Source organism: Rana temporaria, chromosome 1, assembly GCF_905171775.1.
Source record: "Rana temporaria chromosome 1, aRanTem1.1, whole genome shotgun sequence".
Taxonomy (NCBI): Eukaryota; Metazoa; Chordata; class Amphibia; order Anura; family Ranidae; genus Rana; species Rana temporaria.
Genome location: NC_053489.1, coordinates 568658567 through 568685806, shown reverse-complemented (window position 1 = coordinate 568685806; position 27240 = coordinate 568658567). Strand labels below are relative to the sequence as shown.

General features: G+C 45.9%; 1 protein-coding gene across 10 annotated transcripts in view; it reads left to right on the top strand.

Moving 5' to 3' along the window:
* PCM1 (pericentriolar material 1) overlaps positions 1-27240 on the top strand; it is a 229552-nt gene that overhangs the window by 69799 nt on the left and 132513 nt on the right. For all 10 annotated transcript variants that reach the window (XM_040334550.1, XM_040334544.1, XM_040334515.1 and 7 more), the window contains 5 exons: positions 9660-9778; positions 10039-10255; positions 17725-17896; positions 23013-23195; positions 25942-26099. In XM_040334550.1, the coding sequence (XP_040190484.1) occupies positions 9660-9778; positions 10039-10255; positions 17725-17896; positions 23013-23195; positions 25942-26099 (849 nt within the window). The remainder of the gene's footprint in view (positions 1-9659; positions 9779-10038; positions 10256-17724; positions 17897-23012; positions 23196-25941; positions 26100-27240) is intronic.

The window sequence follows — 27240 nt, the reverse complement described above, 5'->3', positions numbered from 1 at the left end:
TACCCCTCCCCTAGTCCCTGTATAGGGAGCTCCCATGTTTATTGCACAGATGGGTGTCCGATTATGAAACTGAACTGATAGTTCATTAACGGTTTATGAAACATAGATGATCGGGGGAGAGTTCCCCCTCACAGATTCACCAGCTCAGAGGTGGAGAATCGGGGATGAGAAGAGAATCCTGGGGGAACTGAGGGAGGCACCCCCCAAGACAGTTAACATGTCTCCCTGCCATGTTTATGTGTGTGTGTATAGATATACATGTATATCCAATGGTTGTCAACGCACACAAATCAAAAATGAGTCCAGGTGCACAGTAAAGACTAGTGCATATAAACCAAAAAAGAGAGCGACACTCAAGGGTCTTAAAAGGTAAAAGCACGATGTTGGTTTAATTCAACGTTTCGAGCAGACAAGCTGTGCCTTATCGAAACGTGTAATTTAACAATTGTGTGTGTATAATGTATATTTCTCTTCCGTTCATGGACGGACACAGCAGCCTTTGACCTTAGGGTTATATCCGCTTCCTTCCAGGAGAGTTAGGCAGAAACAAAGCACTTTAAGTGTTAACAACACTTTCCTCAGTGCAGCTCCTCCCAGGGGGCGTGGTTCCCCGGGTATAACCCACACCCTGCTCTAGCAGCTCCAGTTTTTTTCTGCCTAACGACAGGAGAGGCAGGCACTCTGGAGTCCTGTACTCTGGAGATTTTTTTCTTGCGATTTTCTCGCTTTTTATTGTTTTTGTTCCTGCGTTTTTGAATCCTGTGATTCTTCTATCAACAGCCGACTGGGTGGCAGGCTGGGTCTTGACTCTTGTAGTCCCCCCATGTTCGGCCATCGAGCGTGTGCCGGCCCTCAGCTCAGCTCTGGGTCATCCACGACAGGCCCCATTGCTCCAGGGGCGGCCCGGGAACTACACGTTCCAGGACACACCTATGACCGGTCTCTATGGCTTTGTCACAGTGTGTCTGGCCGACAGCCATGCCGTTAGTGGACGTTGGTTCTGTCTGGGATACCTCCAGCCGGTGGTCGCAGGACAGGTAAGTAGTGCCCCCTTGCTCAGGTAAGGTGGTATGGCTGGTGTTTTCCCCTGGGAAGTCGACTGATGGTCCGCCCTGCTTTCCTCTCTCCCCCCTCCTTCCCCTGACTGGGTAGCGGCTGTGAAGGGGGGCCTCCTGGGTTTTCTTTATTGCCCCCAGGGCCCGTGTGTTGGGGGACGGTGTTGTTACTCTGGGGGGTGCTGCTGTATTGTATGAGGTGATTTTTACCTCAGACGGCGGCCATCTTGGAAATCTCTTGGTCTGTTGTGACAGTTTTAGTGCTGTGAAACGCTGTGATTCTTCCCTGAGGTGACAGACACAGCACAGCCAGCACATCAGAGCACACCTCAGGTTTTCAGCTCTCTCTGCAGCTGGGTGGGGTGGTGAGTCCCTGGGAGGCCTCTGCTTCTATTTTTACAGCCAGTGGGTTTTTCTGTCTTGCAGTACACAGCGGTGGGGCAATATGGAAGCTGAACCTGGTGTTTCTGCCCCTGCAATGCCTGTGTTATACTTTATTCCCCCTGCTCCTGCCGCATCTGTTGAGGCAATGTCGGCTGTGCTTGAGGCGTTTTCTCGCCAGGTTTGAAGCAGCTGGTGCCCAGTAGGGGGGTACAAAGCACCCCCTCCCTGAGCCTGCTTCTGGGGATGTCTCTGTCAATGCAGGCTTAACCCACACAGACTGTGAGGATGACTCTGCCTCAGGTTCAGTAAATTATAGAATTTGTTGGAGCTCTTTTTCTGCGGTGCGTGATACTCATAAACTTGAGGATTTGGGGGGAGCACCAGTTGTGCCGGTCCCTTTTGGGTTCCGCAAGCCACCCAGCACCGCAAAAAAGTATTTCCCTGTGCTCCTTATTTGGAGCATTTGCTATGTAAGGAATGGGACACACCACAAAAAGTTTTTGCTGTTCCTAAAAAACTTTGCGGTCCGTTATCCCTTTGAGGAGGACTTTAAATAAAAAAAATAAAATAAAATTAAATAAAATTAAATTAAAAATAAAGTGGGTCTCTCCTCCGTCAGCGGACCCTCCTGTGTCCAGACTGGGTAAAGCCACCACATTGCCTGTGGTGGGGGCTCCTGCTTTTACGGACCCCACTGATAGGAGAGTGGAGGCTGTGGCCCGCTCTATGTTCACGGTTGTGGGTTCGGCTGTGAGGCCGGTTGTGGCGGGGTCTCTGGTGTCGCAGACACTGACTGAACGGGCAAAGTTGTTGCTGCAGAAGCTGGAGGAGCAGGATGCTTCCGAGACCTGCAAGGACCTGGCTGAACAATTGGTTCATGGTCTAACATTTGTCTGTGAGTCAGCCCTGGATATGCTTCCCTTGCTTTCCAGAGCCTCCGCCTATGCGGTGGTACTACGCCGCCTTGTGTGGCTGAAATGCTGGTCTGCGGACCGATCCTCCAAGAAGGCCTTGGTGGATTTGCCCTTTAAGGGTGAGCGGCTTTTTGGGGCGTCCCTGGATGACATCGTTAAGGATGCCACAGGTGGTAAGAGCACACTGCTCCCACAGTCTGGGGAGGGCAAGGAGCCTCGCCGTAGGCAAGGGCCCTCCTTTACTACCCCAAAGCGTCTTTTTCGCGCGCCTTGTATTGCAGGAAAAAGTTTGCAAGGTGCTAAGGCGCCCGCTGCAGGGCAGAAGCACCCCTGGTTCTGCAAGCCTGCGGACAAACCTGCTTCCGCATGAAGGTCTGCCCCCGCCCGGGTCTCGGATGGGGGGCCGGCTTCGCAAATTTCCGGCTCGGTGGAGGTCTCTCCTCTCCAACCGTTGGGTTTGCGTAGTAGTTTCCTCGGGGCACAAGATCGAGTTTCTCTCTTGTCCACCAAACAGATTTTTTCCTTCCAATTTCCAGCTTGCTCCGGATCGGTCAGGAGCTGTCCAGGATTTTCTGGTCAGGGGAGTGATTGTGCCAGTTCCCTCGATGGAAAGGTTTCAGGGGTTTTACTCCAATCTGTTTGTAGCCCCCAAAAAGGAGGGGTCCGTCCAATCCTGGACCTCAAGGCCCTCAATTGCTTTGTCAAAGTGCAAAAATTCAGGATGGAGTAGATTCGCTCGGTAATAGCAGCGCTCAATCAGGGGGACTTCATGGCATCCTTGGATATCATGGACGCATACCTGCATGTTCCCATATGCACGAGGCACGAGAGGTTCTGCGCATTGCGATTGGGGAGGACCACTTTCAATTTGTGGCCCTCCCGTTCGGCCTGGCCTAGGCACCATGGGTTTTCACCACGGTGCTCGCCCTGATACTGGCCCTGCTGAGACAGCGAGAGATCGCTATCGTGGGTTATCTGGACGACCTTCTCCTGAGAGCTTCCTCAGGCTCAGAATTAGAAGCGGACGTGTCTATCACGTGTCAGACTCTCCAAGAGTTCGGCTGGCTTCTGAATATCCAGAAGTCAGTGTTGGCTTCGTCTCTGCGTCTGGAATACCTAGGGCTAGTCCTGGATTCTGCGGAGGTGAGAGTTTTTCTCCCAACGGAGAAACTTCAGACTCTGCAATCTGCAGTGCAGCAGTTGTTGACCCAGAAGTGGTCGTCTCTTCGATTCTGCATGAGGGTTCTGGGTCTGATGGTGGTCTCTTTCGAGGCAGTTCCTTATGCCCAATTCCACACCAGGGAACTACAGAAGGAGATTCTGTCACGTTGGGACAGGCTCCCGTCTTCTCTGGATTCCCAGATTCAGTTGAGTCAACTGGTCAAGTCTTCCCTGGTGTGGTGGCTGACGTCTCCGGTGCTTCGGGCCGGGAAGTCATTTCTGCCATGTCACTGGACAGTGGTCGCGACGGATGCCAGCCTCTCCGGCTGGGGGCGTTTGGGGCACCCAGTCAGCCCAGGGGCGCTGGACTCAGGAGGAGTCTCGCCTGCCGATCAATGTTCTGGAGCTCCGAGCACTCAAGCTGTGCCTTGCCGGGTGGTCCCTGGAGCTGCAGGGCCGACCGGTCAGGATCCAGTCCGACAACGCCACGGCCGTGGCGTACGTCAATCATCAGGGAAGCACACAAAGCTTGGCTGCAGCGCTGGAAGTAGCGCACACCCTTTGGTGGGCCGAAAGGTCTATCAGCCGTGTACAATCCGGGTGTTCAGAATTTGCAAGCCGACTACTCGCCAATCAGTGGACCCAGGAGAATGGTCACTTCACCCGGAAGTGTTTCGGGGTCTGTGCAAAAAGTGGGGCACTCCAGACGTGGACCTTCTAGCGTCCCATCTCAACCGGAAGGTGCACGGTTCGTGGCCAGGTCGAAGGACCCGTGGGCAGACGCGTTGGTGGCTCCTTGGGGTCACTATCGACTGATTTACGCCTTCCCTCCTCTGAAGCTTCTTCCTCGCCTGCTGTGCAGAGTGGAAGCCGAAGGGATTCCAACAATCCTGATTGCCCCAGACTGTCCGCGTCGCTCCTGGTACGAGGACCTGGTGCGTCTGGTGGCAGACAGCCCCTGGCGTCTACCTCTGAGAACAGATATTCTGTCGCAGGGTCCGATCTTCCACCCTGCTTTACAGTCGCTGGCTTTAACGGCGTGGCTGTTGAGAGCCAGGTACTGATGGACCGAGGCCTGTTAGGCTCGGTGGTCTCTACCATGCTGCGTGCACGGAAGTCTACCTCACGTAGGATTTACCATCGTACGTGGAAGGCCTACATCTCTGTGTGAGGAGATGAAGTGGCACCCTCGTTCATACGTGGTGTCTAGGATTCTGCTGTTTTTTACAGCGGGGAGTGGATCAGGCTCTCGCCTTGAGTACGGTTAAGAGTCAGATTTCGGCTCTGGCCGTTTACTTTCAGCGACCCTTGGCGGCGCACTCCTTGGTGCGTACGTTTGTACGGGGGTCCGACATGTGGCTCCTCCGGTGCGCCATCCACTACCCCCATGGGACTTGAATTTAGTCCTTTCGTGCTTCAGGATGCTCCCTTTGGGGACATCCGAAAGATCCCTTTGTTGACTCTGTCACAAAAGGTGTTTTTTCTGGTAGCGATTACCTCGATCAGACGAGTATCTGAACTGGCGGCCTTGTCTTGCAAGGCTCCCTATTTGGTCATCCATAAGGATAAGGTGGTGCTGCGTCCGCAGCCGTCTTTTCTCCCGAAAGTGGTTTCGGCTTTCCACATTAATGAGGACATTGTTCTTCCATCCTTATGTCCTCAGCTGAAAAACCAGAAGAAGGCCACTTTACTTTCCCTGGATGTGGTTCGGGCCCTACGAGTGTACTTCTCTGCTACGACTCCGTTCCGGAAGTCGGACTCACTGTTCGTGTCGGTGGCTGGTCCCAGGATAGGTCTGGCAGTCTCGTCTCCCACCATTTCTAGGTGGATACGACAGGTTGTGCTTCAGGCCTATGCCCTAAAGGGGCGGGCGCCTCCCTTTCGGGTTGCGGCGCATTCGACCAGGGCGATCGGTGCCTCTTGGGCTTTCCTGTATCAAGCCTCTGTGTTACAGGTGTGTAAGGCAGCGACCTGGTCGTCGGTCCACACTTTTTCAAAGTTTTACAAGGTGGATGTGAGTGTATTTTCTGATGCCTCCTTCTGCCGCAAGGTGTTGCAGGCGTCAGTTTAAAGTTGGATTTTCTCCGTTGAGTAACTCCGGTTTTGTTTGGGGTGTAGCTTGGTTTGCTGTGTTGTTTTTCCCACCCCTCAAATTTTTTGACACTGCTTGGGGACGTCCCTAAGGTCAAAGGCTGCTGTGTCCGTCCATGAACGGAAGAGAAAATATGATTTTTGTACTCACTGTAAAATCCATTTCTCTGAGTTCATGGACGAACACAGCACCCACCCCTCCTTTTGTTTGTACTGCTTGTTACGAACTGGAGCTGCTAGAGCAGGGTGTGGGTTATACCCGGGGGAACCACGCCCCCTGGGAGGAGCTGCACTGAGGAAAGTGTTGTTAACACTTAAAGTGCTTTGTTTCTGCCTAACTCTCCTGGAAGGAAGTGGATATAACCCTAAGGTCAAAGGCTGCTGTGTCCGTCCATGAACTCAGAGAAATGGACTTTACGGTGAGTACAAAAATTCTATTTTTGTGTAGGGGGACTAATTCTTTAATTAAAGCGGAGTTCCACCCATTTGAAAGTCAGCAGCTACAAAAAGTGTATAATCGCACACTCACCTGTCCCACGGCCCAGCGATGCAGTCTCGCAAAGCCCCGCTCCTCTCTGAGTTGCCGACATTCTAACTGTAGGCGCCAAGGAGCCCGGGGAGGAAGTGGGAGCTGGGTGCCCATAAAAACTGGGTATCCCCTCTGGTACTGTAATCTCGCTACAGTTTACATTCCCTGGCAGAATTTGATTTATTGCCTATTTTTCAGAGAATATGAATGATAACACAAACATTTTTTACTCATGTTTAGTGTTTGAATGAAGCCATTTATTATCAATCAACAGTTTACTTTTTTTAAATCCTAATCACTACAGAAAATACCCAAATGACCCTGATAACACTTTTACATACCCCAGTTGTTAATACCGTGTGTTGCCCCCTTTAACATCAATGACAGCTTGAAGTCTTTTGTGGTATTTGTGGATGTGGCTCTTTATCTTCTCAAATGGTAAAACTGCCCATTTCTCTTGGCAAAAAGCCTCCAATTCCTGTAAATTCTTGGGCTGTCTTGCAGGAACTGCACGTTTTGAGATCTCCCCAGAGTGGCTCAATGACATTGAGGTCAGGAGACTGAGATGGCTACTCACTTTATTCTGCTGTAGCCAATGACATGTCAACTTTGCCTTTGTGTTTTTGGATCATTGTCATGTTGGAATGTCCAAGTATGTTCCATGCTCAGCTTCTTGGCTGATTAATGCAAATGTTCCTCCGGTATTTTTTGATAACATACTGCATTCATCTTGCCATCAATTTTGACCAAATTTCCTGTGCCGTTGTAGCTCACACATCCCCAAAACACCAACGATCCACCTGCGTGTTTCACAGTAGGCCTTCTTGACTCTCTCCAACTGCAGCGTTTATGGTTGTGGCCAAAAGCTCAATTTTGTTCTCATCACTCTGACTTCCTGACAGAAGGTTTGAGGCTTGTCTCTGTGCTGTTTGGTGTATTGTAAATGGGATACTTTGTGTAGGAATGTGTTTCTTCTGGCAAATCGACCATGCAGCCCCTCTTTATTCAAGTGCCTTCTTATTGTGCATCTTTTCAGAGAGTCCTGTATTTCACTTGAGTTATATGTGGGTTTTGCTTTGCATCCCAAACTATTTTTCTTGGCAGTTGTGTCTGAAATTTTAGTTGGTCTATCTGACCGTGGTTTGGTTTCACCAGAACCCCTCATTTGTCACTTCTTGATTAGTTTGAACACTGCTGATTGGCATTCTCAATACCTTGGATATCTTTATATATATCCCTTTCTTGTTTTATACAGTTCAACTACCTTTTACCGCAGATCCTTTAACAATTGTTTTGCTTTCCCCATGACTCAGAATCCAGAAACATCAGTGCAGAACTGGATGAAAGATGCAAGGGTCTGTCAGGAGTCCAGAAACTCATTGACACACACACACACACACACACACTACAAAAAAAACAGATCACAGGTGAGGATGGTTACCTTTTTAATAGCCATTCAAACCCTTTTGTGTCATCTTGTATGCATGTTATCAGGCCAAAATCACCAGGGTATGTAAACTTTTGATCAGGGTCATTTGGGTAGTTTCTGTTGTCATTATGATTTCAAAAGAGTAAGCACTGTTGATGATAACAAATGGCTTCAGCCAAACACTAACTATGAGTGAAAAATGTTTGTGTTTATCATTCATATTCTCTGCAAAATGGTCAATACATCATAAATTCTGCCAGGGTATGTAAACTTATGACATGAGCACAACTGTATGTCTCAAGTGATTACAGTAACGGGGCATTCTCCACTGTTCAAAGCGTTTTGTAGATCATTTCACTTCTCAAAAGGAGAAGCGATCTACACCACTTCATAAACAGGCACTCAGAAGAGAGAGATCTCTGTGAATGCTAGAGAACTGAGCAGCGGATATTTTCCACTGCTTGATAGACAGACACCTTGGTCCCTTGTGACAGTGGCATCAAAACTACGTACTCTGTGTTTTTAGGAAGCACACAAAATGCGTCCAGCAGCAAGCACTGCAGGTAATGTTGTGTGTCCACCAACGACCTGTCATTATAGTGTATAGAGTTGGCGGCTGCATTGGTCAGCTGACATCCACAGACGGAACTGCTGCTACAAATCACACCAACCTTAATCACAGGTGTGAATGTAGGTTAAAAACTTACTTTTCTTGTCACTATTGCATTTTGTGAGGTGAGCATCTGACCTGACAGCCTTCCTCAAACAAGAGGTTGTTCTTTGGTCCCTCTTTTTAGCCTCAGCTCTTGATGAGGAGCTTCTTTTCCCTTTTAACTATTGTTCAGGCTGAGTGTCTCCTTGTTTAGTGACCCCCTTGTGTTCATCCCTTTATAGTTCCTGTAGGTTGATAGTTTTCATTCCTTCCAGTTGAACCAGGTAGACCAGCTTCTGAGCTTGTCTTACAGATTTTTTCTAATTTCTCGGTCAAGGATTTACTTCACTGGGTATATGCGTGTTTTCCTGTTCTTTTGGCATCAGTCATTGGTTCCTTGTACTGGGCAACCAGCTCTGTTATCACATTTTTTGTTACCAAGTAGGGTATGTGGCTGTTGTTGGCTTTTTGGGATTTCAGGCAGCTCTAGAATTGTAGGAAGTTACCATTTTTTTGTATGGTTCATATTAGTGGTTGTTTTTTGAATTGCCCACTTGACTGATGGACTGCTTTTTGATGTCCCTAAGGTGAAAGAATGAGAAAGGAAAATAGTTGTTATTGTACTCCTCACAGTAGAAGGGGCAATCCTGGGCTGCAGGTTGTTGTGTGTGTGTTTTTTTTTTTTTTTTTTTTTAGCAGCAGTTTAATGTGGAGGTGAAAGTACAAAAAAATTGAAATCTAGGTACAAAAAAAAACTTTTCCTGACAGTTTGGGGTGGTTGTGCTGACATTAAAGTGCTATCATAGAAGAAATATACTTGTCATTGATGCAGATTAGGATGGTTAGAGTCAGAAATCATATATATATATATATATATATATATATATATATATATATATATATATATATATATATATATATGTGTGTGTGTGTGTGTGTGTGTGTGTGTGTGTGTGTGTGTGTGTGTGTGTGTGTGTGTGTGTGTGTATGTATGTGTGTGTGTATATATATATATATATATATATATATATATATATATATATATATATATATACACACACTCTTGTGCTGTGTATCAAAACAGTAGGGTCAGCATATCAACCTGGTAGGCAGTGTTTTCAAAATGTAAAGTCAACAATGGCAGCCTCTGTGTTTCTTATGACAGATTTAATTTAAAGTAACACCTTGACAGAAGTAATGTCCATTAATATTAGAAATAATTCATTCCAGAAAATCTGAGTTTTCTGGTTGTTAAATTCATTTTCTGAGCCATTGACCTGAAAATTTCAAAAATCATTCTGACAGTTTATTTTTTTTAGATAAAATTTGTGCTTAGTGGAATTAGTGTGTGTGCACGTATGTATGCTGCATGGCTGTGTTTGGTTCTATATATAAAACTTGTGCGTGTGTATGTATATAATCTATCATTTTTTTTTCTTTATAGTCTTTGAAGTTGTTACAGAGACAACTGGCAGTGTGTCTGGACTGAGCCTAACATCAGAGCTGAATGAAGAATTGAATGAACTTATCCAGCGTTTCCATAACCAGCTGCATGATGTTCAGGTAAGAGATGGATGTTTTGTCTAAATACAGTATAAATAAAAAATCTCTCCTTGCTAATTTGTTAGGACTTCAGTTTTTCAAATATTGCTCTGTTAATACAAGCTTTACATTTTTTTATATATATATATATATCATTTTTATTTATTTTTTTCCAAGTCTTGTCATAAAATGTTTAGATTGACTGTATTTGGATATTGGTATTTCTGTTGGTTTGTATCTGTAAGTTGCTCTTTTTTTATGTGTTTTTATTTTATTTTTAGAGTCCTCCAGTACCAGATAATAGAAGACAAGCAGAGAGCCTCTCCCTTACAAGAGAGGTTTCTCGAAGTTTAAACTCATCCATTTCTGAACCAGTTTTAGAGGACAGAACTCCACTCTTTAGTAAAGTTGGAGTACTGTTGGAAAAGAAACAGAAAATGGATTCAATTTTGGGAGAACTCCACACACTACAGGATCACCATTTAAATAACACTGCATGTGAGTAGAGAAATTCACAATGAATGTTCTTTCTTTTGTGGTCAGGCAAAAACAAAAAATAGGACATAATAAAACAGTGGCACAGTCCAAGGTTGTCTTAAATTTTTCAATTGTGTTTCTTTCAAGAACAACATTTATGTTTGTAAGTTTGACATATTAAACCTTTGTGTCAAATTATCTTGCAAGGGAATATTTTGATATTGGCCTTTGGGCCAAGACTTTCCTGTTCCCAGATCTCTTGTTAAACATCATGAGTTTTCTGTCATATTTCAGCTTTGTGCTGCTTATAGTAGAGGTGCAAATCTAGTGCGCTTTATTAAAGCTTATGAGATACCTATAGTTTGCATCTAGTCTTATGGACCACTTGGTACACTACATCTCATTTGTTTAACCACTTGGTTACCGCCCCATAGTCAAAAGACGTCCTGATTTTAAAGATGGATATCTCGGTAACGGCAGCAGCTGCTGCCACAACCGAGGTATCCATCTTTAGTGCCAACGGTCCTGTAAACGATAACGGCGGTCTCCGCGGCGGATTCGCCACGAGATCGCTGTTATCGGTGGCGGGAGAGGGCCCCCTCTCCCGCGCCCTCCGCCGCTTACCGTTGCCGTCGGTAGCGGCGGAGGCGATCGGGTCCGTTCGGCAGCTGACTGGGGTTGCGAGTGAGGGAAAAATTTCCTTCACCCGTCCCCATAGCTCTGCTGGGCGGAAGTGACGTCAAAACGTCAGTCCCGCCCTGCGTCTTAAAGCAACATTTTTTTTTTTTTTGTCATTTGAAAAAATGACAGTTTCAATTTTTTTTTCTTGCATTTTAGTCTAAATATGAGATGTGAGGTCTTTTTGACCCCAGATCTCATATTTAAGAGGACCTGTCATGCTTTTTTTCTATTACAAGGGATGTTTACATTCCTTGTAATAGGAATAAAAGTGATATATATATTTTTTTATTTCAGTGTAAAAAAATTCTCAAGTAAATAAAAATAAATAAGAAAAAATTTTTTTTTTTTAAAAACGCCCCGTCCCGACGAGCTCGCGCACAGAAGCGAACGCATACGCGAGTAGCGCCCGCATATAAAAAAGGTGTTCAAACCACACAAGTGAGGTATCGCAGCGATCGTTAGAGCGAGAGCAATAATTCTAGCCCTAGACCTACTCTGTCACTCAAAAAATGCAACCTGTAGAATTTTTTAAACGTCGCCTATCGCGATTTTTAAGGGTAAAAGTTTGACGCTATGCCACGAGCGGGCTCAATTTTTAAGCATGACATGTTGGGTATCATTTTACTCGGGGGAACATTATCTTTCACAATATATAAAAAAATTGGGCAAAATTTATTGTTGTGTTTTTTTCCCCAAAAAAAGTGCGCTTGTAAGACCGTTGAGCAAATACGGTGTGACAAAAAGTATTGCAATGACCGCCATTTTATTCTCTAGGTCCTGGTGTTAGAAAAAAAATATATATATAATGTTTGGGGGTTTTAAGTAATTTTCTAGCAAAAAAAACAGTTTTAGTCTCGTAAACACTGAATCTGAAAAACAGGCTCGGTAATCAAGTGGTTAAAAAAATAGCTGTCTTTAATTAGTTCTCTGCATCTCTGCAATGTTGTCTTCACTCCTTTATAAGGTGACACTACTTTTCTCTAGGCCATAAGTACAGGTGAAACTCAAAAAAATTTGAATGTTGTGCAAAAGTTCATTTATTTCACTAAGGCAACTTAAAAGGTGAAACTAATATATGAGATAGACTCATTACATGCAAAGCAAGATAGTTCAAGCCATGATTTGTCATAATTGTGATGATTATGGCTTACAGCTCATAAAAACCCCAAATCCACAATCTCAGAAAATTTTTATATTGTGAAAAGGTGCAATATTTTAGGCTCAAAGTGTCCCACTCTAATCAGCTAATTAAGCCATAATACCTGCAAAGGGTTCCCGAGTCTTTAAATGGTCTCTGTCTGGTTCAGTAGGAATCACAATCATGAGAGACTACTGACCTGACAGTTGTGCAGAAATCCATCATTGACACCCTCCATAAGGAGGGAAAGCCTCAAACGATAATTGCAAAAGAAATTGGATGTTCCCAAAGTGCTGTATCAAAGAATATTAATAGAAAATTATGTGGAAGAGAAATGTGTGGAAGAAAAAGGTGCACAAGCAGCAGATGGCCGCAGCCTGAAGAGGATTGTCAGGAAAAGGCCATTCAAAAGTGTTGGGGACTTTCACAAGGAGTGGACTGAGGCTGGAGTCAGTGCATCAAGAGCCATCACACACAGACGGATCCTGGACATGGGCTTCAAATGTCGTATTCCTCTTGTCAAGCCACTCCTGAACAACAAACAACGTCAGAAGCATCTTACCTGGGCTAAAGAAAAACACACCTGGTCTGTTGCTCGGTGGTTCAAAGTCCTCTTTTCTTATGAGAGCAAATTTTGCATCTCATTTGGAAACCAAGGACCCAAAGTATGGAGGAAGAATGGAGAGGCACACACTGCAAGGCGATTGAAGTCCAGTGTGTAGTTTCCACAGTCTGTGTTGATTTGGGGAGCCATGTCATCTGTTGGTGTTGGTCCACTGTGTCTCATAAAGTCCGGGTCAACGCAGCCATCTACCAGGAGATTTTGGAGCACTTCATGTTTCCTTCTGCAGACGAGCTCTATGGGGATGCTGACTTAATTTCTCTTCCGTTCATAGATGGACACAGCATCCTTTGACAGTAGGGTTATATCCGCTAACCTTTAGGAGAGTTTAGGCAGAAAAAAAGCACTTAAAGTGTTAACACATTCCTCAGTGCAGCTCCTCCCAGGGGGCGTGCCCCCCCCCCCCCCGTATAACCCACCACCTGCTCTAGCAGCTTCAGTTTTTTTCCTGCCTAACGACAGGCACTCTGGAGTCCTGTACTCTGGAGATTTTTTTCTCGCTTTTTATTATTTTGTTCCTGCATTTTTGAATCCTGTGATTCTTCTATCAACAGCCGACAGGCTGAGTCTTGACTCTTGTAGTCCCCCCATGTTTGGCCATCGAGCGTGTGCCAGCCCTTAGCTCAGCTTTGGGACGTCCACGACAGGCCCCATTGCTCCAGGGGCGGCAGGGGAACTTCGGTTCTAGAGCACACATATGACCGGTCTTTTATGGCTTTGTCACAGTGTGTCTGGCCAACAGCCATGCCGTTTAGCAGACATTGGTTCTGTCTGGGATACCTCCAGCCGGTGGTCACAGGACGGGTAAGTAGTGGCCCCTTGCTCAGGTAAGTGGTCTGGCTGGAATTTTCCCCTGGGAGGTCGACTGAGGGCTTGCCCTGCTTTCCTCTCTCCCTTATTTTCCTCTCCCTCCTTTCCCATTTGGGTAGCGGCTGTGAGTTTTTTTTTTTCTGGGGTCTCTGATACACCTGGGCTTGTGTGCATAGCGGGGGCTGAGTGTGTTCACTGCAGGTGTGGTGTTCACTACTGGGCCTTTTTGTGTGCTATGGTGACTTTGTGCTGTACTGTGTTTTTTTGCTGTGTCACTGTCTTTTTTTAAATGCGCAACGGCCGCCATTTTGTCGGAGTCCCGCTTTACATAGCTCGGCGGCCATTTTCTTGTGGTCCAGGACTGTTTTTTACTCATTCGGCGGCCATCTTAAAAATCGTTTGTCCTCGTGTGGCCGCTTTTAGCACTGCAGAAATGACACGAATCTGCCTAGAGAGAGACAGACGCAGCACAGCCGACTTCTCTGCACACTTAGGCTTCTCAGACCGTGCAGCACCTGGGTGAGGTGGTGAGTTTCCCTGGGGGCCCCCATACTCTGTAAGGCCGGGAGGTGACCGCGGGTGACTCTGCTTTGCTGTTAGGGGACACAGCGGGGGGGGGCATTGGGAGGCCTGGACAGGTACTTCTCCTACGAGCTTCTTCGAGCTCTGAATTAGTGGAGCCGTGTCTATCACGTGTCAGACTCTCCAAGAGTTTGGCTGGCTTCTGTATTGTCCAGAAGTCAGTGTTGATTCCGTCTCAGGGACTGGAATTCCTGAGACTAGTCCTGGATTCCGCCGGGGCGGGAGTTTTTTTTCTCCCAACGGAAAAACTTCAGACTCTGCAATCTGCTGGGCAGCAGTTGTCGACCTAGAAGTGGTCATCTCTGCGATTCTACATGAGGGTTCTGGGTCTGACGGTGGCCTCTTTCGAGGCGGTTCCATATGCCCAATTCCACGCCAGGGTGCTACAGAGGCAACTGCTGTCATGTTGGGACAAGCTTCCGTCATCTCTGGATTACCAGGTTCATTGAGTCAACTGGTCATGTTTCCCCTGGTGTGATGGCTGGCGTCTCCGGTGCTTGGGGCCGGGAAGTCGTTTTCTGCCGTGCCACTGGACAGTGGTCACGACGCGTGCCAGCCTCTCCGGTTGGGGGGGGGGGCGTTTGGGGCACCCAGTCAGCCCAGGGGCGCTACCGCCTACCGATCAATATTCTGGAGCTCCGAGCAATTAAGCTGTGCCTTGCCAGGTGGTCACTGGGTCTGCAGGGCCGACCGGTCAGGATCCAGTCCGACAACGCCGCGGCTGTGGCGTACGTCAATCAACAGGGAGGCACACAGAGTTCTGCTGCAGCCACCGAGGTCGCGCACATCCTTCGGTGGGCCGAAAGGTCCGTTCCGGCTCTATCAGCCGTGTACGTTCCGGGGGTACAGTATGCAAGCCGACTTCCTAAGTCGCACTACACTAGGCCAAGGAGAGTGGTCTCTCCACCCGCAGGTGTTTCAGGGTCTGTGCCAAAAAGTGGGCACTCCGGACGTGGACCTTCTAGCGTCCCGTCTCTATAGGTAGGTGCCACGGTTCGTGGCCAGGTTTAAGGACCCGTGGGCGGACTCGTCAGGCGCGTTGGTGGCTCCTTGGGGTCACTATCGCCTAATTTACACCTTCCCTCCTCGGAAGCTTCTTCCTCGCCTGCTGCGCAGAGTGGAAGCCGAAGGGATTCTATCAATCCTGATTGCCCCAGATTGGCCGCGTTGCTCCTGGTACGCGGACCTGGAGCATCTGGTGGCAGACGCCCCCTAGCGTCTTCCCCTGGGAGATGATCTTCTGTTACAGGGTCCCCGATCTTCTACCCTGTTTTACAGCCACTGGCTTTAGCGGCGTGGCTGTTGAGAGCCAGGGGCTGAAGGACCGAGGCCTATTGGGGCTCGGTGGTCTCTACCGTGCTGCCTGCACGGAAGTCTACCTCACGTAGGATTTACCATCTTACGTGGAAGGCCTACATCTCTGTGTGTGAGGAGATGAAATGGCACCCTCGTACATACGTGGTGTACAGGGTTCTGCTGTTTTTACAGCAGGGAGTGGATCAGGCTCTCGCCTTAAGTACGGTTAGGAGTCAGATTTCTACTCTGGCTGTTTACTTTCAGCGACCCTTGGCGTCGCACTCCTTGGCGCTTACGTTTGGTCAGGGGGTCTGGCATGTGGCCCCTCCGGTGCGCCCTCCACTACCCCATGGGACTTGAGTTTAGTCCTTTCGGTGCTTCAGGATGCTCCCTTTGAGGACATTCGGGAGGTTTTTTTGTTGACTGTCACAAAAGGTGATTTATTTCTGGTAGCAATTACCTCGATCAGATGTGTTTCTGTCTGAACTGTCTTGCAAGGCTCCCTACTTGGTCATCCATAAGGATGAGGTAGTGCTGCGGCCGCAGCCGTCTTTTCTCCCCAAGGTCGTTTCGGCTTTTCACATTGATGTGGACATTGTTCTTCCATCCTTATGTCCTCAGCCGAAATGCAAGGAGAATGCCACTTTACAACCTCTGGATGTGGTTCAGCCCCTACGAGTGTACTTATCTGCTACGATTTCGTTCCGGAAGTCAGACTCACTGTTCGTGTCGGTGGCTGGTCCTACAAGAGGGCCTGGCAGTCTCGTCGGCCACCATTTCTAGGTGGATCCGACGGATTGTGCTTCAGGCCTATGCCCTAAAGGGGCGGGCGCCTCCCTTTTGGGTTACGGCGCATTCGACCAGGGCGATCGGGGGCCTCTTGGGCTTTCTGGCATCATGCCTCTGTGTTACAGGAGGGTAAGGCAGCGACCTGGTCGTCGATCCACACTTTTTCAAAGTTTTACAAGGTGGATGTGTGTGCATCTTCTGATGCCTCCCTCGGCCCCAGGTGTTACAGGCGGCAGTTTATGGTTTGAGTTTCTCCGTTGAGCAACTCCGGTTTTGTTTGGGGTGTAGCTTGGTTTGCTGTGTTATTTTCCCACCCCTCGAAATTTTTTGACACTGCTTGGGGACGTCCCTACTGTCAAAGGATGCTGTGTCCGTCTATGAATGGAAGAGAAAATAGGATTTTTGTACTCACCGTAAAATCCATTTCTCTGAGTTCATAGACGGACACAGCACCCACCCCTCCTTTATTTGTATTGCTTGTTACGAACTGAGGCTGCTAGAGCAGGTGGTGGGTTATACCCGGGGGGGCCACGAACCCTGGGAGGAGCTGCACTGAGGAATGTGTTATTAACACTTTAAGTGCTTTTTTTCTGCCTAAATTCTCCTAAAGGGAAGCGGATATAACCCTACTGTCAAAGGATGCTGTGTCCGTCTATGAACTCGGAGAAATGGATTTTACGGTGAGTACAAAAATCCAATTTTTTTCAGCAAGACTTGGCACCTGCCCACACTGCCAAAAGCACCAAAACCTGGTTCAATGACCGTTGGATTACTGTGCTTGATTGGCCAGCAAACTCGCCTGACCTGAAACCCATAGAGAATCTGTTGGTCATTGACAAGAGAAAGGGGAGAGACATGAGACCGAACAATGCAGAAGTGCTGAAGGCCGCTATTGAATCATCCTAGTCTTCCATAACACCTCAGCAGTGCCACAGGCTGATCGCTTCCATGCCACGCCACATTGAGGCAGTAATTGCTGCAAAAGGAGCCCAAACCAAGTACTGAGTACATATGCATGCTTATACTTTTCAGAGGTCCGATATTGTTCTATGTACAATCCTTGTTTTATTGATTGCATGTAATATTCTAATTTTCTGAGATTGTGGATTTGGGGTTTTCATGAGTTGTAAACCATAATCATCACATTTATGACAAATCACGACTTGAACTATCTTGCTGTGCATGTAATGAGTCTATCTCGAATATTATTTTCACATTTAAGTTGCATTAGTGAAATAAATGAACTTTTGCACAATATTAAAATTTTTCAAGTGTCTCCTGTATGTGTGCCTTGCGTGCATGAAGTTCTGCCTCCCCTACTAGCTATACCTCTTGTCCTACCCTCTGTCTGTCTTCTCTAGGCGATTGTTTTGTAGTAGACTGTTTAAGTTTTATTTCTCCATTTATATTCAAGATTTTTCAGGTTGTTCTAAAACTCTTCTTATTCTTCTCTGTATCACTGTTAACATGTGCTCTCTGCTGTGCTGCAGTTTGTTTTTTCGCCATTTCATTTTATTTATTTTTTCTCCCTTTCATTTTATTTATTTTTTCTCCCTTTCATTCTTTCAACAGGTTCCCCTCAAAGGGGTGTGGATCAAAGGAGCGTAAGTTCAACTGCTTCTGCTCCACAGACCTCTGACAATAGAGCAGCAAACAGCCCTGCAGCATTTGCTGCTTTCCCTTCTGCTAACTCTATGAATGATAGTGAAGATGAAGAAAATCAAAATCCAGCAGAAAAGCTGAAGTAATTCTTTCTTTTTCTTGATTGCATAATGTCAGTTATAATTTATGCAGCTATACATTTATAGCTTACTAAAAATCAATACACCTAAATGTTTAAAACAGACCATTTATTGCAGTTTTTACTTTATTGAATAATAAGTAAATTGGCTGTTTGTGACACCCAGATTACATTATGTACATTTGCTGTAAAGTATATCTAAAACCAAAAAAGTTGTTAACCACTTAAGGACCCCCTACCGACTATATACGTCGGCAGAATGGGTCTCGCGCGCGCACACGTGACCGGGTCCGATGCTCCGTGACCGCGCCTGCGGGATCTGCGGACCTGATCGCCGCCAGTGTCCCGCGATCGGTCACAGGAGCTGAAGAACGGGGAGAGGTGTGTGTGTGTGTAAACACACCTTCCCCATTCTTCACTGTGGCAGTGACACTGATTGTCTGTTCCCTGATATAGGGAATGATGATCAGTGACGTCACGCCTACAGCCACACCCCCCTACAGTAAGAATCACTCCCTTAGGGCACACATAACCCCTTAGCGCCACCTAGTGGTGAACCACTTCACTGCCATTGTCTTTTTCACAGTAATAGGTGCATTTTTATAGCGCTTTTCGCTGTGAAAATGACAATGGTCCCAAAAATGTATCCGATGTGTTCGCCATAATGTCACAGTCACGAAAAATATCTTGTTTAGATAGTTTTCGCCAAAAAAGTGTTTTTATTGGAAGCTTTCCCCCTCTGTTCCTGTTCTAGTGGCAACTACGAATGTTTGTTTTAATTTAATCTTTGTTTTAATTTCCTTCACTTTCTGTTATAGTCCCATGGAAAGGGGATCAATCTTCCCACTAGGGATGTTTAATTTCTTAGTATCGTTAAAGAAAATGTAAACCCTGAAAAAAAACAAAAAAAAACCTGCAAGACAGTCATAATAAGCCAGTATGACTAGAATACTAGCTCATTATGCATTACTTACCTTAGACCTATTCGATTGGCCGGAGCGAACGTGACGTCACTCTGCACATGTGCACGGGAGCCGTCAAACTCAGCATTGCCGAGTTTGGTACGGCTATTGTCAGTGCGCCTGCACGCCGTTGTCTACGGCGCATGTGCCGAAGAAGGCGGTCCTGTCATTCGGCTAATATCTCACAGGTTTAGGAGATATTGCTAACACCTACAGGTAAGCCTTAATCTAGGCTTACCTGTAGGAGTAACTTGCAAAAGTGGGTTTACAACCACTTTAAATGGATGACATATTATGCACTAGAGGTCCAGAATGTGCCACTTCTGTATTGGCCTGTGTAGTCCATGCATTTTTGTATTTAAAGGGGTGGTTCACCCTAAAAACTTTTTTTTTTTTATTACAATGGCCCCCCACATTCCAATACGATTAAGGCCATTATTATTTTTTTGAAGCTGTACATACCTTTGTACAGCATATTCACCCGTTGCGAGTCCCGCGGGAGTGGGCGTTCCTCACATGTCTGTGATTGACATTTTGACCAAAAACGAGCTCCCCCCGTCGCGTAAGCCGCGTCACGATTGGCGAAAGGAGCCGAACGGCGATGCACATGCGCAGTATAGCGCCGACTCGCCGTTCGGCTCCTTTCGCCAACCGTGACGCGGCTTACGCGACGGGGGGGAGCTCGTTTTTGGTCAAAATGTCAATCACAGACATGTGAGAAACGCCCACTCCCGCGGGACTCGCAACGGGTGAATATGCTGTACAAAGGTATGTACAGCTTCAAAAAAATAATAATAGCATTAATCGTATTGGAATGTGGGGGGCCATTGTAATAAAAAAAAGTAGTTTTTAGGGTGAACCACCCCTTTAATGTCCAATGTAAATGCATACTACATGTAGTTTTCCTTTTTGGCCTTCCTAGAGGTAGGCTTACATTGCATCTTATGTTGGAAGATTTAAACACCTGCTGCATTGTACTGCATTTTTTTTTTTTTTTTTGTGTTTGAAATCAAGCAGTATTTATTAATTTTGTATAATTTTATTTAAAGTTGAACTCTGGGATACCTGCAAAATTTCACCTTTGCAGCTGTTCGGTATGCATGCGAGAGAGCTTATTGCTAAAGAATAAGAGCCCAGTTAGGTAGAAAAATCGGTGTTGTCATTCCTGCATCTTTTAAACAGCACTGGGTGTTCACTGCCGGAAGAGGTATTCAGAGATGCAGGTATGGCACATCCACTCTCCGAACAGCCCCACAGTTGCAAACTACAGTTCCCTGGGGATGTCTTCTGTGACTGGGCGGGATTACAATATTCGGTTGTGGTGGATGGGAAAGACCAGAAGTCTCCTTGGCTGTCCCTCAGAAAGCACAATTGGAGTGGATGGGTCAGGCTGGGAGTCTGATGCCAGGGTCCTGCCCATTAGATCAAGCAGCAGTGTAATTTAATGAACAGAACTACTGACCGAAAGTTACAAGACTTATAGCCAGGGGAGTAGCAAGAGTTCTCGGCCACGATCTTGTAAAAAGGAAATCCTGGTGGCACAACATGTTTGAACACTGATTCAATGGAAGATTTAGATGCTGCAGTAGCGTGTTTGTATGAAAAGAGCTTAAAAGATAAATATTCCTCCATCATACTTAAGTTGGTGGATACAGCAACAGCCCCCCGTGGCGCCTCTACACTGAGAACCGATGGCTCGGTTCTCACACCCCCCCAAGCAGAGGGTTGCTGACTATCAATCGGCAGCTCTCTGCTCCTCGTATCTCGGGCTCTCAGCGGCTTGCTGAGATGGGAATTTGTCCAGGCATCTGGTGGATCCACACTTTATTGCCACAATGACAATGTACCTGGACTGATTTCTGTGACGTCAGCAGAGAGCGGGCTTCAGTCCGCTCTCTGCTGAAAACAGTTTATAGGAGTGCAAAACAAAATTGCACTCCTGTGACCCACAGGAGAAGCCCAGCCAAACGAGCTTAAGCTGGACTTCTCCTTTTAAGAACTTGGTGTTGGGTTTGAAAGAACTTTTTATTTTATTTAAGAATAGTCCTTCCCAGAGTTCAGCTGTTCCAGGTGGTGGTTATGCATTAAAGAGGTTGTAAAGGTACAATTTTTATTTCCTAAATGGCTTCCTTTACCTTAGTGCAGTTTTCCTTCACTTACCTTATCCTTCCATTTTGCTTTTAAATGTCCTTATTTCTTCTGAGAAATTCTCACTTCCTGTTCTTCTGTCTGGAACTCCACACAGTAATGCAAGGCTTTCTCCCTGCTGTGGAGTGTCGTGCTCGCCCCCTCCCTTGGACTACGGGAGAGTCAGGACACCCACTAACACACAGCTCCTTTCTCTATCTGCAATGTAGAGAGCATCCTGACTCTCCGGTAGTCCAAGGGAGGGGGCAAGCACGACCCTCCACACCAGGGAGAAAGTTATGCAATTACTGTGTGGAGTTACAGATAGAAGAACAGGAGGTGAGGATTTCTCAGAAGAAATAAGGACATTTAAAAGCAAAATCGAAGGATGAGGTAAGTGAAGGAGGACTGCACTAAGGTAAAGGAAGCTATTTAGGGGAAAAAAATTGTACCTTTGCAACCCCTTTAGGCTGGATTCACACTTGTGCGAATTCCAGCTCTGTTATCTCTGCAAAGACATAACAGAGCTGTTCAGCAGGTCATCTCCATTTTAGCTAGGGGAGGGGGGAAGTGTATTGAGGAGAATGAAAGAAATCCTGATGAGAAATGAACACATCTGCAAATCGGATGTGTGCCCATAGAAGATAATGGGCCTGAATTCGCACCTAAGCCGCACCGCAATGCCTAGAAAACGCACTCGGTTTTTGGGCAATGCGCGGAGCGAATGCATCGCACATATGTGAGCCAGCCTCATTAACCACTTAAGGACCCCTTCATGCCAATATACGTTGGCAGAATGGCACGGCTGGGCACAAGCACGTCGCTCGCGCCCCGGTCCAAAGCTCCGTGTCCTCACGACCCGCGGACCCGATCGCCGCCGGTGTCCCGCGATCGGTCACAGGAGCTGAAGAACGGGGAGGTGTGTGTGTGTGTGTGTGTGTAAACACACCTTAGCCGTGCTTCATTGTGGCAGTGTCAGTGATCGTCTTTCCCTATAAGACGATCACTGATGTCACACGTCCAGCCCCGCCCCCCTACAGTTCGAAACGCATATGAGGTCACACTTAACCCCTACAGTGCCCCCTAGTGGTTAACTCCTAAACTGCAATTGTCATTTTCACAGTACCAGTGCATTTTTATAGCACTTTTCGCTGTGAAAATGACAATGGCCCCAAAATGTGTCAAAATTGTCCAATGTGTCAGCCATAATGTCGCAGCCACGGAAAAAAAAACGCTGATCACCAGCATTAGTAGTAAAAAAAAAATTTTTTTTAGAAAAATGCCATAAAACTATCCCTTATTTTGTAAATGCTATAATTTTTGGCAAACCAATCGATAACCGTTTATTGCGATATTTTTTTTTTTTTTAACCAAACATAGGTAGAAGAATACGTATCGGCCTAAACTGAGGGAACAAAAAAGTTTTTCCTATATTTTTTGGGGGGATATTTATTATAGCAAAAAGTTAAAAATATATTTTATTTTTTTTCAAAATTGTCGCTTTATTTTTATTTATAGCGCAAAAAATAACCGCTGAGGTAATCAAATACCACCAAAAGAAAGCTCTATTTATGGGAAAAAAAGCACGCCAATTTGGTTTGGGAGCCACGTCGCACGACCGCGCAATTGTCAGTTAAAGCGACGCAGTGCAGAATCGCAAAAAGGGGCAAGGTCCTTAACCTGCATAATGGTCCGGGTCTTAAGTGGTTAAAATCAATGTATTTTTATAATGTTATGCGAATTGAATGCGGTTTAAGTCGCACTCAATTCGCATAGGTGTGAACCCGCTCTTAATGTTTTTTTTATTTTTATGGTTCTGCTCACAAACTTGTTTCTGAAATGCCCGTGTTCTAATTCACTTGCGGCTGTTATTGTTGACATATTGTGTAACCAGTTGACTTGTATAATGGCATTTTTTTTTTTTTTGAAGACCCCAAGCCTCTGAGCATTATAGGCTAATGCAATCTCTTGCACATCTGAAAGAAATTAATTATTGAAAAAGCCCTGCGGTTTTATTTTGGTCTATTTAGAAAACTGAAAGAAGTTCGGAAAAGGCTTAATGAGCTGCGTGACCTTGTCCGCTATTATGAGCAAACATCTGATATGATGACAGACGCTATAAATGAAAACACTAAAGATGAGGATGAGGAGGAAACTGAAGACTCCTGGATTGAATCAGACCAGGAAGTGAACCAACCAGTTATAAACATCAGGTTTAGTACAAGTTAAATATATAAGTTAGAATTTTCTGTAAATTTTCATAATTTCCGTTTTTTTACGAGTATCCTACACCACTGATTGAAATGATAATTTGACTATATAGTGAGACTTATGCAGGGCTACAAGGACTGGTAACACATTAGTAACGCAAACATGCCTAACCGTAAGATCTGAGCTTGCAGTTTTAACTTCCTTCAATCTTTAAGAGGTATGTCAACCCAGAATGAAAGTAGGACATTTAAATTGAAGTGCCTTTTTAATATGTAATTCTGTTCAGTCAGTAATGTGATTATGTTCGCTATTCCTTTAACGTATTTTTCATTCTAGTTTATCAGTGAGCTTAGTCAAGGACCCATTGCAGCATTTGACAGACTAGTGTATGACCAGTACTGTCATAAGGAGCTCTTTGCTGTGTTAAGTTACTGTTTTTGTTTGCAGTGTTTGATTGAAAACACTGTGTAATGCTGTAGAGACTGATTCTAAACAGAAGAGACTTTTTGGTTAGCAATACTGTGTTCAGTCAGAACTTGAGTCCCATTCACACGTTACCGTTCTGATGTATTATGTAAATACAGGCTATCCAAATAAATTGGCTGCCAGTGCACCAGAATGGTTGTGTTGCCACAACTCATAACAGATAGGCCCAAAACATTTCAGATGGCATGTTTTGATTTGCTTTATACAGCAGCATGATAACGTTCATGCTGTTTGTTCCTCTTTCTTGCTACAAATCTGTGGAAGTTCGGGGGCTTAGAGATGTTGTGTTACAGTGTAACATTTCTTGCACAAAGAATTTTTTTTTTTTTGTTTGTAATCTTCTTTAGGCCCATTTCATTCCAGGCAGACCTCTCTAGGAGTCTTCTTGCTCAGCAAGGGATGTGTCCGCTGAGCATGCAGATGACAAGTCTGTGTCCACTCTGCTTATGCAGAGCAGACATAGCACATTCTCTATGAGGGGTCGGACATAAACAGACTCCCTGTACGTTTACACCCAACTGCCATCCGATCCGCTAGATGGAATGCATCCCCATACCCATCCATCTACTTTTAGCGGATTGGGTGTTATTGGGTGTAAACGGGTGGACCCTATCAGACCGCTACTGTGAAAAGGGCCTAAACGCTCTTTCACATGGGCGAGTCCATATACGGACTCTGCTTTGCTCAGCAGGGATCGCTCGGTTGATCCCCGCTGAGCATGCGGATGACAGGTCTGTCTCTTCACACTGTGCATGGGTGGACCTGTCAGAGCGCCGCTCTCCTCTATGGGGGATCGGATGAAAACAGACCACCTGTCCGTTTTCATCGGATCTGCCAGACAGGTGGAAAATAGGGTTTCCATCCGTCTGAATTTAGTGGAGCGGATGTCGGCGGACATGTCACTGCTGACATCCATTGCTCCATAGACCATGGAGTGTCCGTTCAGGTTCGCCTAAAAAACTGACAGGCATACCTGAACGGTCCACCCCTGTGAAAGGGGCCTTAAAGTGTTACTAAACCCAGTAATATTAAAATAGTTCATCCTCATTTTTGAATGATCTGTATACCACGGTTACATCATAAACTATACAGTTTCTTCAGTGCTGAGAGTTAAAGTAGAGTGCCATTTTTTGGCACCATTCAGGGGGGAAGCAGATACCTGTCTAATAAAGGTATTTGCTTCTCCTTCTTGACATAGATCACCTCAGTGATCTACGCCACTCCCGGGCCTACTCTGTACCCACGCTGTCTTCTGAGATACACACAGCTTCCACAACACAGCGGGGACCAGTGAAAAAGCGCAGCGCGACTCGCACATGCGCAGTAGGGAACCAGAAAGTGAAGCCGCAACGCTTCATTTCCTGATTTCCTCACCGAGGAGGATGGCGGCGGGGGCAGCCGAGAGCTGAGCGATTTGCTCGGCTAACCCTGCCTGTGTTAGCTGGCCTTCCCCAGATAGACAGTGTAGAAGGGGGAGGATCTGTGCATACAGGATAAAACAGCCTTTTTACACAATGCAGAGGATTAAGTTCCACAGTGAGTATAAGAGCCGGTTCACACAGGGGCAACAGGACTTCCAGCACGACTTTGGGAGGCAACTTGGACACGACTTGAATATGAATCATCAGGCAACTTATAAGGCAACTTCAAGTTGCCTCCAGGACAGTACAAGGCAACTTCAAGTCGCCTCCAGGACAGGAGGCATTCCAGTGGCCAATCAAACAACAATCAGCTCTGTGGGAGGGAGGGTTTTGCCTGAGAAATGTTTGTTATCTTCCTGTATTGTTGCTTCAGTAAACAGTGATTAGACTTCTGAGGCAACTTCCATTGAAATCAATGGGTACAAGTTGCCTAGAAGTCGGATTGAAGTAGTACAGGAACCTTTTCTGAAGTCGGAGCGAGTTCAGTAGTGTGTATTAAGACGGCTCCCATTCACTTCCATTGATTTTCTCAACCACACGACTTGGGGCAAGTCGGATCCCAGGTCCCCCCAGTGTGAACCGGCTCTAACAAGCATGCTATGCTGCATATTACTGTTGTGAGTTTGTTTAGTAACACTTCAAGGACTTGTTTACATAATACTTGTGAATTAAACGGATTTTGTTCTGTTCCATAAATGTGTTCTAGCAGTGTGTTTTTGGCATTATAGTACAAAATAATTAAACAAACAAATGCTAGCATAATATTTTTTTAGAAACGGATGTTTTTGCAGGTTTGTTATTTGAGCTTGCATGTTTAATACCATCTGTTTGTTTTATTCAGGAATCCACAACGTTTGAGTAGCTGGGGACCAGTGAATAGCATTTCTAACTCGCATTGTGGAAATAATAACAGGGATGAAAGGCCACTCAATACCGACTGTGAAATAAACAACAGATCTTCAGTTAATTTAAGAACCTTCAATGTGTCCTCTGCATTAGGTATGCATCAGTAGACTGCATTGACATTGTCTGTGCTACTTGATATTTCTGACCTTACAACCAGGTTGTTAGGGAGTTAGTTTAGATACAACTTTGTTTGTAGGTTCCTGCAGGCTATCTGCCTTGTGATATAATACTTATTTTTTGCGGGTGCTTTGAAGGAACATTAGGTGGAGAGAAACTTATGAAATGCATAACTTTTTAACTAAACCAACCCAATGTGCAGTTGAATCTGTCCATTGGATTCTGTCTTGTTATGCCTGAAGTGAAGGAGCTAGATGTAGATGCTCATTTTTCAAAGGAGTCCGATCCCAGGCTGTATAGTGGTTTTGTAAACAGTTGTGTGAAAAAGTATTTGTCCCCTTCCTGATTTTTTATTTTTTTGTATTCTCACACTTAAAGTGGAGGTTCCACCTGAAAAAAAAAATTTCCACCAAAAATCTAATAAAAAAAAAAATGGGGAAAAAAAAAATGTTTACCCTAAATAGCTGTTGCTATGCGGAAGTGCTGAATCTGCCTCTTCATCCTCCGCGGTGGATTCTCTTCCTCCTCCTACACTCAGTGTCTTCTTGTGAATGGGGCGCGCTGCATTCTGGGAACTTTGTGTTTCCCAGAAAGCAGCCGGCCCATTCACAAAGCGCCGCGCTGCTCACGCATGCGCAGTAGGAAACGGGCAGTGAAGCCGTACGGTTTCACTCCCTGTTTCCCTTACTGTGGATGGCGGCGCTTGGAGCTGCCAGGATCGAGGCTCTGTCTCGGCCGGGGCCGACATCGCTGGCGGCTAGGACAGGTTGCGCAGGGGGCTGTGGAAAGTTTTTTTCCTGAAACGTTCCTCTTAAAGTTAGGGTGCGTGTTATACGCCTGTGCGTGTTATACGCCTGTGCGTGTTATACGCCGATAAATACGGTATTAGGGGAAAAAAGCTGCCTGGCCCTATGTGAAAAATGAATTGCCCCCCTGCCATGCTGAATCATAAATGAACTGTGATTTGACCACAATTTTTTGGAAAGCCGAGTTAAATTTCACTTGCCACACCCAGGCCTGATTACGGCCAGACCTGTTAAATCAAGAAATCTCATAAATAGAAGCTGTCTGACAAAGTGAAGCACGCTAACTGATCCCAAAAAGCCACACATCATGC